General features: G+C 39.4%; 1 protein-coding gene across 4 annotated transcripts in view; it reads right to left on the bottom strand.

The window, feature by feature from the left end:
- ppp1r9ala (protein phosphatase 1 regulatory subunit 9A-like A) overlaps nucleotides 1-15,918 on the bottom strand; it is a 67,721-nt gene that overhangs the window by 24,883 nt on the left and 26,920 nt on the right. For all 4 annotated transcript variants that reach the window (XM_056243493.1, XM_056243495.1, XM_056243496.1 and 1 more), the window contains 2 exons: nucleotides 5,269-5,401; nucleotides 2,548-2,668 (listed from right to left, as the gene is read on the bottom strand). In XM_056243493.1, coding sequence (XP_056099468.1) covers nucleotides 2,548-2,668; nucleotides 5,269-5,401 — 254 coding nt within the window. The remainder of the gene's footprint in view (nucleotides 1-2,547; nucleotides 2,669-5,268; nucleotides 5,402-15,918) is intronic.

The raw sequence follows: 15,918 nt of genomic DNA, 5'->3' as shown, positions 1-15,918 counted from the left end.
TACACTTCTCACACACCTAATCTGCACTGGAACTATACATCACAACATGTTTACGACTGCCACCTCTGAGGCCTGATGCCCAGCTGGGATGCTTTTTCCACACAGCACTGAGTATTTCCAACAGTCAGCAGTTGGCAGCGAATGCTGAGGTTCACAGGGAAGAGGAAGTGTGTTTTCTGTGCTGTGACAGAGACATGAATGCAGTGTGTTTGGACAGAGAATGTTCAACAGAGATCAAACGTGTGTGTCCTGCTTCAGTTGCCCTCAGGAAGCAGAACATGAAGACATGCCCGGCGCTAGCGCAGCTGCAACATGACCCGAGACAGGGTTCACCAGCAGGCACACTGTTCAGACGTTTGGGGTCGGGGTCAGACTTTTCATGTTTTTTGAAGAAAGTCTCTTATGCTTATCAAGGCTGCATTTATTTAAAAAAAAATAAAAATAAATAACTGTTTTGTATTTGAATATATTTTAAAATGTAATTCATTCCTGTGATCAAAGCTGAATTTTCAGCATCATTACTCCAGTCTTCAGTGTCACATGATCCTTCAGAAATCATTCTAATATGATGATTTGCTGCTAAAGAAACATTTCTGATTTTTATCAATGTTAAAAACAGTCGAGCCTCGTCATATTTTTGTGAAAAACATCACCATTTTTTCAGGATTATTTGATGAATAGAAAGTCAAACATTTATTTGACAGAAATCATTTATAAAAGTGTAAAAGTCTTTAGTCACATTTGATCTATTTAATGCACACTGGCTGGAAAAAGTATTAATAAAAGTAAAAAAAAAACGTACTGGCTCCAATTATTTGGACGATCGGTCTGATTAGGATGATATAGCCTAATATATGATAGAGCTGCGCGATTCTGGATCAACTGAATCACGTTTTTTTGTTCTTCTTTTAAATAGAAATCACGATTCTCCCCACGATTATGGACAAATTAAACAAAACAAAATGTAACTTACTAGAGGTTCTAACAAAATGTTAATTGCTGCAATCCTGATTTAAACATTAAAAATGTTTACTTAATTTTAGTGCTGTCAAACGATTAAAATATTTAATCGCGATTAATCGCAATTAATGTCATAGTTAACTCACGATTAATCGCACATTTTTATCTATTCTAAATGTCTCGATTTCTTTTTGTCCCATTATTATTTTTTCTCATTTTAATGTTCTTATCAACATGGAAAAGTGGATCGGCTTGCTTTGTGCAAATGTTTTTTATTGAAAACAACATTGGCATATACGGTGTTCAATTTCACACTAACATTCTCACTTGGAGCAAATAATCTCTCAATGTAACACTGTCCATCAATAAAAGGGTGAAAGAAATACTGACGAGGTCCTGATATTGACGAGGGGGCGGAGAATTGGCATCAGCTGTGTGTGTGTGTGTGTGTGTGTGCTTGGCCATCAAGTGGTGTTTCAGACTGGACGTGCTGCGATGATGATAGCTCAGTTCACAACGACAAAACACACAGATCACTTTGGTCTTGTCAATGGAACCATTTGGCAACTTTTTAAAAGTAAACTTTCCATTCAGAATCTTATTGGCATCCATTTCGGCGTCTCACGCCCGTCATCCACTCAAAACGTAACGTTAACCAACTATTTGGCCGGCTCGCAGACCCAAACAAGTGTGTGCGGCGTCGTGCCTGTTGTTGTTTCCGGTCCAGCTAGATCCGCTTGCACTTTGGTCGACGAAGCAACAAAACGTCCTCGCGTGGCACAAGCCATTGAAATGAATGGGTTTCATAGCGCATCGCATGCCGCGTCCTGTTGCAAAAGCATGTGAAAAAAACTAAAAGTTTGCTAGGCCAAAAAGAACGTTAATCGCGCGATTAAAAAATTGACGCCGGTAAAATGGGTTTGCGTTAACGCCGTTAATAACGCGTTTAACTGACAGCCCTACTTAATTTGAATGAACAATAATAATAAAAAAAACGGTTTGAATGAATGATTCAATGACTCACTCAGACTTCACTCGTTTCATTCCTGGATGAATCAGCGTTTCTCTCGAATCTCTTGAATGAATGATTCTAAGACAAATACCTTTTGTAACAGTCACTTCACTTGTCGCCACCTACTGGTGTAACAATATCATTGATACAATCGTTAATTTGAAGCGTCAAGTTACTTTCAAAAGGTGATTTGCTCTAATTGAATCACTACCGCAGACATCAGTGTTTATATCCGAACTATAAACTTTTATCCCAGCACTTCTGGGACAATCTGAATTATTGTAAGACAGAACGCAGGTCTGAATGTTCACTATGATCGTACTTGTCAAATGTTTAATAGTTAATAGTTTAATTGTTGTCATTTAGGAATAAGATCGCATGGGTGTTTGAGGAGAGGTGTGCTCCCTCAATCAGACCTGTGTTTGTTTTGTGTGCTGGATGAAAAACAGGTGTAAAAACCCACAGTAAACCCCATGTAAAGAAGGCTATATGTGAGCTTCCAGATGTGTCACAGCTGGTAACTAATAATTACTGCCCTGCTCAGTAAATCACTGCTTGTTGTGAGAAATTCTCACCTCCCATCTCTCTCTGCGGCTCCATCCTGCGTGATGGTCTTGACGAAGATGCCCAGTTTCTCCAGACCCTGGTCTGCCCCAACACCCATCCCTATAATACTGATCCCCAGCCCTTTATCACCTTCACAAAGAGAAGTAAAAAGAGAGAAAAAGAAAGGCAGAATGATTAAATGACTCACTCAGAAATACTTCACTTGTTTCATTACTGGATGAATCCGTGTTTTAAAGCCAATCTCTTGACTGAATTATTCAAGGTTTGTCTTCAAAAAGGCCATATTACAGGAACAGACTTTTATTAAATTATGAATATCAGTTTTGCCACAATTTATGCAGACATACTCTATAGCATTCACAGTTCCTCCCCAGTTCAATTGGAACATGTATTCAACCCTTTACAATGGGAGTAAATCACTTGCATACGAGACCAAATTTCATTAATTTAATTAAGTCTTTCATTAGCCAATGGCTAGTAAACTGTACGATTTCAGTAACCTGTAATTGAGTTAAAGGCAAAAAAATAAGTTTAGCGCTGAGCAAAGAGAATTGACGTGCTAGGGCTCGACAAGACTGTCCTGCATCGGCATGAAGGTCTATCATTTGCACGTACTTTTTAGCCTTGCCTATTTAAACATTCAAGCGCAAGAAGATGCGAAAGATAACTTGCACGAGTCTGACAGGACGCGAATGCTGATTTGAGCTCTTTCACGTTGTCTTGCGCTTGAACAGACAATTTCACACAAAATTATGTCAAAATGCCCATCTTGGAGAGTATCCTAGTGAACATAGTCGGTTGTCCTAAAGGATTAGTTCACATAAAAATGAAAATTTCCTGATAATTTACTCACCCCAATGCCATCCAAGATGTTCATGTCTTCCTTTCTTCAGTGGAAAAGAAATTAAGTTTTTTGAGAAAAACATTTCAGGATTTTTCTCCACAAAATGGACTTCAACGGTAACCAAATTGTTGAAGTCCAAATCAATGCAGTTTCAAAGGGCTTTGAAGAGCTTCAAACGGCTCTGCACGATCCCAGCTGAGGAAGAGGGTCTTACCTAGCAAAACGATCGGTCATTTTCTAAAATAAAAATTGATATACTTTTTAACCACAATTGTTCGTCTTGTGCTGGTCTGCGACGCGCCAGGCATTACGTCATCACGTTGGAAAGGTCACGCTGGACGTAGGCAGAAGTACCGCCCCATTGTTTTAAACATCCAGGATACACGAACGAAAGGACCATTTTAAACAATAAACTGACACAAAGACATAAATATGTCATTCAACATACAATAAAATTAACAATCCTCCTTCTCCACGCTTGTAAACAATGGAACGGTACTTCCGCCTACGTCCAGCGTGACCTTTCCAACGTGATTACGTAATGCCTGGCGCATGGATGGCATTGGGGAGAGTAAATTATCAGGAAATTTTCATTTTGAGGTGAACTAATCCTTTAAGTAAACGTAAACAGTCGAGATAGAAAACACGTGAATCAGTATATTGGATCCGTGCATTGTCAAAGTGACAGCAGCCTAATACTCCTGCTGCTGTCAAACAAAAGACTCACCGCAACAACAAAAAATAATGCTCTTGACTGAATACCTTTTGTAACTTTAATAAGGATTAATCGGTTTAGTTTAGACAGTGAAGACTATACAGTGTTATATTACATTTGATAACTTTCTTCCATTTCTGTACCTAATCTGTTTCTGACTACTGTTAGATCTATCTGTAAAACCTGAAAAGCACCGTTTATTTATTTTGTATCTTTGTTCTATTGTTTATTTGTGCTATTGCTTGCCATTTGATTATTGCTTCTTATTTTGTCACAGAATGTTTACTTTATTTATATTTGATATTATTTTTATGTCGAATTTTTTTGTTGGTACTAAATAAAAAAAGTGTTTTGTTCATAAATTGTTAGCGCAACGAGTTACAGCACGAAATAAACAAAGAACATTATGCCGAAAGATACCTTATAACTTATTGACATACAACAATCCTGTCTCAATTGCTCAATCAGTGTTTCAACTGACGTCAATAAAACAGCTTGTAAATGTTACATTTACCTCAGGAAACCCATTCAATATGCATTGCTTGATAAAATTTTGCTAAATATATGCACTATATTACATATTCATTATATTTTTATGTAACCTGTTCTTCAATATTTAATATTTGAAATAAATCGAATCATGAAATTTGCGTCAATGGCCAGTCCTAATATGTACAGCGGTAACAACGGTTTAAAGGCCCGCTCACACAAAGAACGATAACTATAACAATAACTATATTAACGTCCACACCAGCAGACGATATCATTCTGTTAAATGAAATGTGCGCTGCAGTATTATCGTCTGCCACTTTAAATGCTCGAGCTCGTTAAAGTTGGAAGGATTCTGATTGGCTGTCAATGTTTTTATTGTTCATCAGCTGGAAAAAAATTGTTCTGAAACTGATTCCAAAGATATAATTTCTCAGTGTCGTTATCCTTATAGTTGTGGTGTGAACTGCTATTCTTATATATTTAAAAAGATTTTTAGAACTATATCTTTATGGTAATCTTCAGAATTATCATTCTTGTTGTGAATGGGCCTTAATTTAAGGATCAGTGAGAGGATGGAAAAAAAAAAAAGTTAAAAGTTAAACTTGTTTTGACTGTTGGTTTATTAATCAATAAATCCCAGAAAGAGTCAAGAGTGTTTTGTGAAAGACACATCCTCACCTTTCTCTATCTCCACGGGAAACACGTCCATCTTCTCCACCCGTTTCTCCAGCTCGTACTCCGCAGACGCCGCCACAGGATCCACATCGTCATTCCTCCGGTCGTAGTCTTCATTGGAGAACGTGCTGTACACCTGAGACACCACAAACACAACTCAAGATCAATTACAGCTAATAACACACAATAACTGTTCATTTACTTTCATAATCTTTAAGACTGCTTATTATGTGTATTATGAAGATGAGACCCCTTCCTAGATCACAGGTCAGTATTTCAGTTATTGCAAAAACAGTGGATATTTCACAGAAACCAAAACATCAAAGCTGTAATCAGTTTCTCTACAGTCTTGCCAAAGAAGGGCTTCCTCTCTGCTTTAATATCAGCCCGGTGAAAGCAGCCCTTGTCTACTTTAAAAGAAAATCACTTCAAAACAATAACTGCACACACAAAAAATCACTTATTACAGATTTAATCATTCTTTATAGTCAATTTAAGTCAGAAGGTTTAAAAAAATTGACATCCGATTAATCTTTTCCATGGTTTTACAAAATTATGGGGTCGCAGTCCTGCGGGGCGGCTGCTCTTAATGCAACCGTCAACTAACAAGCAACAATCATAAAGGACATTTTATCATTATAGTTTTGCTGTATACAGTATCAATTAAGACCATTAAAAGAATAGTTCACTCAAAAATACAAATCCTATCATATTTTTCTCACCCTCATTTAGTTTCAGATGCATAAGATTTTCGTTCATCTTCGAAAAACACATATGAAGATATTTTAAAGAAATCGGAGAGATTTCTCCCCATTTGAAAGTCTATTACTACGGAGCCCCTAAAGGGACATGGAAGGAAAAAAATATGATGGAGGAAAAATTATTTGTCAAATGCCATTTCTCTCTCGCAAATGTTTTGCATTCCACCGAGAAACTTTGCTTTCACTCGCAAAAAGCTAAAAAGGTTCCGCGAGCGAACGCAAAGTTTCTCAGGGAACGCAAAGGCTTCGCGAGCAAACCCAAAGACTTTCTGAGGAACGCAAAGTTTTTCAGAGGAACGCGAAGGGGAGAACGTAAAGATTCTCTGAGGAACGCAAATGCTTCTTGGGGAAACACAAAGGTTTTGTGAGTGAACGCAAAGTTTCTCGGAAGAACGCAAAGGTTTTGCGAGTGACCGCAAAGTTTCTTGGGGAAAAGCAAAGGTTTCTATGAGGAACGCAAAGGTTTCGCGAGCGAACGCAAAGATTTGAGGAACGCAAAGGTTTCGCAAGCTAACAAAAATTTAGCGCGGAAACGCAAACATTTCACGAGTGAGCGCAAAGTTTCACGGGGGAACGCAAAGGTTTTGCGAGCGAACACAAAGTTTCTCGGAGGAATGCAAAGATTCTCAGAGGAACGCGAAGGGGAGAACGCAAAGATTCTCTGAGGAACCCAAATGTTTCTCGGAAGAACGCAAAGGTTTTGTGAGCGAACGCATAGTTTCTCTGATGAACGCAAAGGTTTCGCAAGCAAGCGCAAAGTTTATTGGAGGAACGCAAAGGTTTCCCGAGCGAACGCAAAGTTTCTCGGGGAACACAAAAGCACTGACTTATTATTTTTCCTCCCAGATCATCTTTTTTTTCCACCACCATGCCCTTGCTATGTACATTATGTGCTTTTTTTTTTTATATATATATATAATTGTGCTTTTGTGTTCCACAGAAGAAAGTCAGTCACACAGATTTGGAACAACATACTGTAACAGTAAATAATGATGATTGTGTTTTGGTTTTTTTGGGGCTGAAATATGTCTTTAAATTGTATGCAATCTTTTTTCTGATTAATGGATAGAGTTAAATGTGTGTGTGAAATAGGAAAGAGTGAAAGCGGATTAAGTCTGATCACTGTGAGAGAGTAACAATAAAACTTTGGGTTTGAGTAAAATGATCTTACTGGCTTCCACTAATTATATTTTATCAGTCTGAGAGTAGAAATTTGAGGGGAAACTCAATATAAAATGAATCCAACTGTAGACAGAGTCAAACTATCCTAAATTAAGTATTATTTTGTTGAGAGACACACAGACCGAACTCCAAACTTTGAATGAACAAAGTCGATGCACAAATCCATGCCAGCTCTCTCTCTCTCTGTATCTCTCTCTCTCTGTATCTGTCTCTCTCTCTCTCTGTATCCGTCTCTCTCTCTCTCTATGAATTGTCTCGCTCTGTCGCTCTGGGAATGTGATCAGTCCACTGATTTGGACTCTGTGAGGTGTTATTTAACCTGGTAAACATGTCCTGTGTGTGAAATACCAGGAGCATGTTGGAGCTTGAGCGACTACACATGAACATACACAAAGCAGGCCAACAGCAGTCAGTCAGCTCATCTGAGTCGCGTCATACTTTTATCAGACAGGAAGGAAATTGATGTTTTTATCATCATATAATCCGTCTGAGAGCTACAAACTTTGACTAAGAAAAGACACAAAGACAGATACCATCATAACTAACTAACCGCTCTTTCTGTAGAGGTTTAGAGAGCTTCTCCAACTACAGATCTGCAGTTTTAGGGGAAAAGAACATTTCTGATGGGGTCCAAAGTATTTCGCAATCTGGGTTTATATCATTGAGGGTTGTGGTTTGAATTAAATGGCTTTAAAATTAGGAGCAGAAAAGAGTAACTTTATTACAGAGAAACAACTACATCACTGCACAGAAAACAGCACTGCAACTCATGTGATGAAATGCATCAGAATATATCAGGATGATGCCAAAAAGTCAAATAACAGCACTGGTTTCGTTCTAGAAAGCTGCATGTGTTGGAATAATGTTATATTTTATTAATACATTTGAAAAACACTATCTTTAGAGATTGATCAAATCATTTCACACTTTACATCAGTTTGATTTAAAAAGAAAGTCTTATTGTGGACTTTTCTTGCTCTTTTACATAAGAGTGCAGAATATTTACTGAAGCTAAACTGAAAAGCAGATCATGATTATGATGTCAAAACCATGATTTATTACCATATGACCACATACATTTACATATTAATTACGCATCACTTATTCCAACTTCACTTACTTGGCAAGTCCTGATGAAAGATGAGAACAACAGAGGGCAACAATGTGCGTCCACTTTTTCAGATGCATTGGTTCCTGAAGTATTTTTCCCAAAGGGATTTTTTTTTTAAAGTCTTCATAAAAGATTTTATAAGTCATGAACTAAACCAACCAGCCATGAGGTGAATCACAACATTACAAACTTTAAAAAAAAACAGACAAGATTTTTCCTAACCCTAACTAACCCTAACCCAAAGACAAAGTTACTCTGCTTTAATGAGAATCCCATGAAGCATTGCAAATGGTACTGGTAAACCCTATGTTGTGGGGACATTCAGTAATACCAGACATTTTTGGACTTTTTTTTTTGGTTCCCATGAGGAAAATGGCTTATAAAAGTATGCTTTTTTTATGTAAAAATGTATGGAGTTTTCTGTGATGGGGAAGGTTAGGGGAAATAATACAGTTTGTACAGTATACAAATCTAAATATCTATGGAAAGTCCCCATAAAACATGGAAACCGAACAGGGTTGGGTTGCGGATGGTGATATATAAATTGATGTAGTCCAAAAACTGGAAAAAAGTGTTCAGCTTCCTGACCTTGAACATAATCTCCAATCCACACGACTAGACGTCTCTCTGTCTACACACACACAGTCTCCTCTCTCAACCACAGGGACTAACTTTCCTAACCAATAATAATTGGTCGTAACTACAAGCTAAACAAAAACACACTGCTTTTGTACCATATTTTAATGTTTGAATGAAACTTAAGACATTTTAAGACTTAAAAGACTAATACAATACAAGAATTTAAGGACAATTTGATATATATATATATATATTAAAAAAAATTATAACCACACTACAACAATACAAAAACACGCTGTTTCCAATGATTGACTGAAATGGACAGTTCAAAAGAACTGACTCACACATAGTGGCTTTATGTAGAGACCATCTCAACACTTTCACACTTGAGATCAACAACTACTGTGCGCTAATATGCTAATCTTTCTTGTTCACTTATTTTTAGAGTTAAGAAGAGAAGTTAAGATAAGTGACTGAGTTTAGTGGTGTTAATTTTAACCAATCACAAATTATTTGTTAAACTGATCTAAAGGGGACCCATTATGCAAAATTCACTTTTATAAGGTGTTTGAACACAGATGTGTGTCCACATGTGTAAACAACCAGCCTATAATGCTAAAAATCCACCAACGGTACATGCTAGTCGATGAGTTGAATCAACTTAACGCCACAACAACTACATAAATGTATTCACGAACCATTCAGAAACGTCCAGTTGCCATTTAAAAGTTGTATCTTCCATCAGTGTCCGACTCTGTTTCGAACATGTAAGTCTGAACACAATTTCTGACATTTTGGCTGCGTGAGATTGTCCAGTTTTGTTGTCGCCGGAGTATCCGAAGCTCGTGTAAAGGGGGCGGAGCAACAGCTCATTTGCACTTAAAGGGACACACAAAAATGGCGTGTTTTTGCTCACACCCAAATAGGGGCAAATTTAACAAGATATAATAAATGACCTCTGGGGTATTTTGACCTGAAACTTCATATAGACACATTATTGGGACACCAGAGACTTATATTACATCTTGTGAAAAGGGGCATTATTAGTTCACTTTAAATTCCATGTCCATGAACCCTTTCAATTGATTTATTAAAAAGAACCAGCTCATAAGAGTCATCTTCAAAGTGGTTACACTGTATGTTTAATAGAGTAACATTAACTTATTCCATTTAATTCAGACTGCATGCACACTTGTGTGAAATAGGATTTCTTCAGCCATGGCGCTGTAGATTCCTCCACACTCCTCACAGGATTTAATCTAAACAACAGTCGGCAAATGTCGGCTGGGCGGCACATTAGAAAAGAAAAGCTCAGCATGAATCTTCACGGAAGCCACTGAACAGAAATCTCTCAATGCAGTTCACCCACTGACTCGGTGTCTGCTTAACTTTAGAAGCTTGTTACACTGGAAGAAAAAAAATCTAAATCAATATTTTTGTCTTGATTTAAAGAACAATATCTTATCCTTAAAACAAGATCAAATTCTCTTGAGAAGCTTCTAAGACTTGTTTTCAGAGATTATATCTTGAACTATATTATTGTTTCTCCATTTTCAAATATAAACCTCAAGATACATTCTCTGAAAACAAGTCTTATCTAATCCAATTTTGCCTATCAAGTAAATGTATTTATTTATATATTTTCCGGGCAAGCTAGACGACATCCCAATTTAAAAACGACTTACACCCACCAGAGAATGAACCTGTGAATATCCATCTAGAAAAATAAAAGCGAGACTGAGAAACTGCAATGATTGCGCGTTAATTAACTGTTAAAATGATGAGAGTATGTGTGTGTGTGTGATGAATAGCAGGCCTGCGCTGACCTCACACCGCTCTGTGGTTACACTTGGCCTCTTTTTCTCCTTCTCTTTCTTTCTGTCTCTCTTCCATCTCTCCGGTTGCCGTGGACGACGCCAGCGATTCGAACAATGTTCCTTTTCATTGCTGAAACCTGATCACTCTTGGTCTCTGAGAGTGAGAAAGATAATCTGTGCTGTGCTGTTCACACCTGCTTCAGCTACACTACAACATTCAAACACCTTCCTGTCGACTTCTGACCTCCTCTCTCATCCTCATATAGAGAGCGGTTACATTTTGGGAACCAAACAAAATGACTGTTTATACTAATATTGTTCCAAACCTTTTATGACCCACAGAAGAAATAAAGTATCACAGGTGTTACATATGATATACGACTCATGTTCTAAATCCACTACATCTACCATAGTCATGTGACAGCTTTGTGTGAGAGACTAGATGAAATTGAATGTCATTATTTACTGATAATCTTCCTCTCCAGAGAGCTGGCGATAAACAATATCATATCAAGGCTGCACTAACATTTACGAACACTGTTGAGAGACACAGACTCAGGTAATTCACACACGCTTAGTCAGTTTATCAAGCTCTCTCCAATAACTGGCATTAGTCTGCATATCAATGGCTTAAAGCAATACCAAGGAACTTTTCCTCAGCGTCGCCCTACAGGTTGGAAGCGGAATTGTCCATTACCGCTGTCGTAAATAATTTAGCCTACCGCAGCCTACTGTCGCACGCGCACGCTCGCTGTTTACCCAGCACCGGCTTTGGAATCAACAATGGCAGACATCCCAACCTGCAAGAAGTCATTTCAGGGAGGTATACCTTGGTGACTGGATTGTTGTTTAGGGGGGGGGGGGGGGGGGGGGGGGGGTGGCGGGTTGACTAGCTTTCGTGAGGCACACTTGCAAGGTCTCTCGCTCTCTCCCTCTCTGCCGTGCTCGCACTATGTGTGTTATGCGCGCAGTATGTTCTGTCTCGCACGCGCGCTCTAGATTCCGGCAGATACGAACTAATTTGCGGGCATCGGGGAGACGCTATAGACTTGGGATGTCTGCAATGGCCATAGACAATTTGAGGAAGTGGTGGGGGAAGTGACGTATGCCGTAAAGCAGTCGAGTTTTGTAGTTCTTTTTGTGCTCGGGTTACTACCCGAAACCCGAAGTTACATAGTGCGAGTAAAAGCGATACAGACCGCGTCAGGCTATGGCAGACGTGTCATTTAACCTATTGTAAGTCGATGTACCATCACAAGGGTCTTGGAAATATATTATGAAGGTTAAAAAGTTCCATAGTGTTGCTTTAAGCCGTTTTTTTTTATTTATTATTGAACAAAGATCAACAAGGGGATGGCTTAAAACTCTTAAAACTAAGAAATTAGACCTACACACAAAAGCTTGACTTCATCAGTCACCAGATGTGCGAGATCCAATTATGTTTTGTATTAACACCAACAGACCTGTCAGGATCCATCGTAATGTACAAAGTTTTAAGATGCTGCGAAAAAGAATGCATGCGATTTGAGAACTACCGAGGAAGACACTACGATGTTAGTGATTAACGAATTTGGACGTGTTTCTCGACTTCAGAAGACAATAGAAATCATCAGAAAGAAATCACGTGGAAAGCCCTTGGTCAATGAATACTTTCAGTGTGTGAAAAAAGAGCCGTGTGAACATTCTTCTGAAGAGCAGAGAGGAATTTGGGGCAAGATGAGGATGAGCAAATGGAGACAGAATGCTTAATGCCTGACCACTGTGCATGTTTTATGTCCTGATATTTTTAATGTGGGTGAATTAATACTCATACTGTACATCTGCAACACATTTACATTTATACAACTCCAGTCCAGAGAAAGTCTGGAATCCCCGACCAATCTCCCGTGTATGTCTCCATCTCTCCCTTCAAAGACAATACTTACTGTTCAACTCCATAAAGCTTCAACAGAGAGGCGTCTTACACACACACACACACAAGCTGTGTGAGGTGAAGCAAACTCAAATCCTGGTCCAGGAAACAGAGGTAGATTTCAGCAGAGATTGGTGGAGCAAGTGATGTGATCACAGTTACAAAAACTTGAATGGAACACACACAGACACATCCATGCATGCATATTTACACAAACCGTACAGATGGCCACCAACAGAAGCAAAGATGATTAAGAAAAAAATAATTATTTTCCAATTGAATGTTGCTTTTTCATGAAGCAAGGAGGCAGCCATCTAACACTTTAACCAGAAACTTAATAGGAAATCTCAACAAGTCGTGTACAATATTGTCTCTGAAATATGCATTTTTTACAAATCTATTTATTTAAAAAAAAATTAACAAATGATGTGTAAATTAACGTACTTGACCTTTAAAATGCGCTGATCATCAAACTCAGGAGTGCAACATGAGACCATTTATTTTCTATTCTTTTTTATATGAGGTCGATATTATGTCAACAATATTTTACATGGGACTTGATTCCGTCGGGAATTGATTGGTTACTAATTGCTGTGACAATAGCTTGTTTTCATATGACGTCACGCCACTGCGTTGCCATGGCGCGAAATGCAAATGGAGGGCAGGAAGTGATTTGCTGTATTTAGAAAGCACTATAACAAACTCAAAATGCCTATGTTTTGCGTCGTTTATGGTTACTTAAATCGATCAAACCACGAGGATTTTTTATCGTGTACCAAAAGTTGTTGTTCATAAAGGGGGAAAATGCAAGAAATTGACCGAAAAACTCCGGAAAAACGGCTTGCGGTCGGGAGGAGCCGAATGGGAAAATGCCCGTTTGTGCAGTGATCACTTCGTCAATGGTGAGTTAATTAATTTGGGGCGGCAGTGGCTCCGTGGTTCATGTGGGTTGTCTACAAACCGGAAGGTTGGTGGTTCAATCCTCGGTTCCACCTGACCAAGTGTCGAGGTGTCCATGAGCAAGACACCTAACCCCAGCTGCTCCCGGCGAGCTGGATGGCGCCTTGCATGGCTGCCGTCGCCCGTCGGTGTATGAATGAGTGTGTGAATGGGTGAATGTGAGGCAAATGTAAAGCGCTTTGGTGGCCATTGGGTCTGTGAAAGCGCTATATAAATGCAGTCCATTTACCATTTAATACAACTTAAGTGGCTATGTTTGTGTAACGTGTAACGTTTACGAACTTTGTAAAGTCAAAGTATGTCTGTAAGACGAGGTAGTTGCTGATATCTACCACCTCGATGGCAGGAAAATCTTTCAATTCAGTTGAAAATCGCTCCTCTTCATAATGTAAGGATCACGTCCAACATATGTTTGATTTTTTGTTTATATCTTTCTCTTGTAATAGCGTGTAAAGTAGTACAGTACGGACTTTCCTCCATCTCGTCCATTGCGCTCTTCACTCCCCTGCCCTCCATCTGAATTTCGCGCGTCATCATAATCACGTGACTGAAACCCAGCTATTATGTTCTTGATTGAAAATTAAGAGGGGACATGTTTTTTTTATGTATTATAAATACTCCAAAAATTGTCTATTTTGATTTTATGGTGAATTTAGAACTACATACTTTTAATACTCGATTCATTTTTTGGTCAAACGCTAAACAAAAGTATTGGAACACAAAAAAAAGACACCTGACACCCTGGACCCATTCCAGTTTGCTTACCGGACAAACCAATCCACTGATGACGCTATCGCAATGGCCGTACACTCTGCCCTGAAACACCTGGAGAGTAGAGACACCTCTACAGCTACGCATTCAACACCACCATCACTACCAAACTTACAGCCAAACTGAAGGATCTGGGACTTAACAGTCACTTATGTAACTGGGTCTTGGACTTCCAGACTGGCAGACCCCAGGTGGAGAGAATTGGCCACCACACAGCATCCTCACTCACACTCAGCGCTGGTGCCCCACAGGGGTGTGTACTCAGCCCTCTCCTGTACTCCCCGTTTACACACGACTGCTCTGCTAAGCACAGCTCCAACATCATCTTCAAATTTGCTAATGATACAACCATCCTAGGACTCATCACGGATGGTGACAAGACATCCTACAGAGATGAGGTCAGTGTACTCTCAGTATGATGTGACAACAATCTCGTGCGTCACTTCAAAGCGTCAAGGATCTACCTTTATGTTGTTAAGTTAGGTTATTTATGAAATAATAAAGATAAAGCATGATGCTCTGTTGATATATGTGTGATGTATGGTTTATTTAAACTTTAAAAGTAAAGCATAAATGAAAATTATTGCGACAGATACCCTTCACGGGAGGAGAATTCGTGCATCAGGTTTCTCGACAAGAAAGACTTCCGCATAGGATACACCTGTGCATCCTCGCTCATCGCTCCTCAGGAAGATTCCTCACTCCTCGTTACTCGCCTCCTCACGGTGCAATTAGAGAATTGAGATGTCCTTCAAGATGGCTGGTTACCGGGTCATAGGCTGGAGGACGGAGGAGATAGGAAACGAGGAAGCATCAATTTGAGTATTGAGAAGCATCCCAAGGAGATGATTGTGGACTACACTACGTCACAGAGAGGTGGACTGGACACGTTCCCCTTAACATCAATTGGGTGGAAGTAGAGAGAGTTAGGAGCTACTCAACAAGTTCCTTGGCATTCACACTTCTGAGGACCTTTCCTGGAGCCTACAATAAGACATACAAAAACAGCCCGTCAGCATCACTATTCCTGCGAAGGCTGGAGTGATTTGGCATCTCCTTTGACATCACGTCAAACCTCTAATCGCTCCACCATAGAGAGGATTCAGACCGCCTGCATCACTGTATGGTATTGCAACTGCTCTTCCTCCGACCAAAAGCTCTTCAGAGAGTAGTGAGAACAGCTGAGCTCATGACTGGACACAAACTCCCAGCCTTACTGTACCCACACACGCCGCCGACTTGAGCTTCCAAAGTTACCGGAAGTCATTCATTTTCAATGGAAGCTGGCTTCTCTCAGTTGCAAGGAGCGTCAAATCCATCGGCGTCGCGTTTTGAGCGACCAGAGCGTCAATCAGAAAGTACCTCAACTTTATGGTAATGAGCTATGATGCGGTTTAGCGGCAAGCAGCGGCAAAACGCCAGCAACCAATCGGAATATAGACGTCCTTCGCGCTGGCTGATTCCGGAGAAACATACAATGTAAACTTTTGTTCCTACCAAAACATTAGTTCAGAGAAAATGGAGGAGACGTCTTCTCCGCAAATACAATACACCAGCACC

This window comes from Rhinichthys klamathensis, unplaced genomic scaffold, assembly GCF_029890125.1.
Source record: "Rhinichthys klamathensis goyatoka isolate OS25496 unplaced genomic scaffold, OSU_Roscu_1.1 h1tg000800l_1, whole genome shotgun sequence".
NCBI classification, from domain to species: Eukaryota; Metazoa; Chordata; class Actinopteri; order Cypriniformes; family Leuciscidae; genus Rhinichthys; species Rhinichthys klamathensis.
Note: the sequence above shows the minus strand (reverse complement) of the source record. Positions and strands in the feature narration are given on the sequence as shown.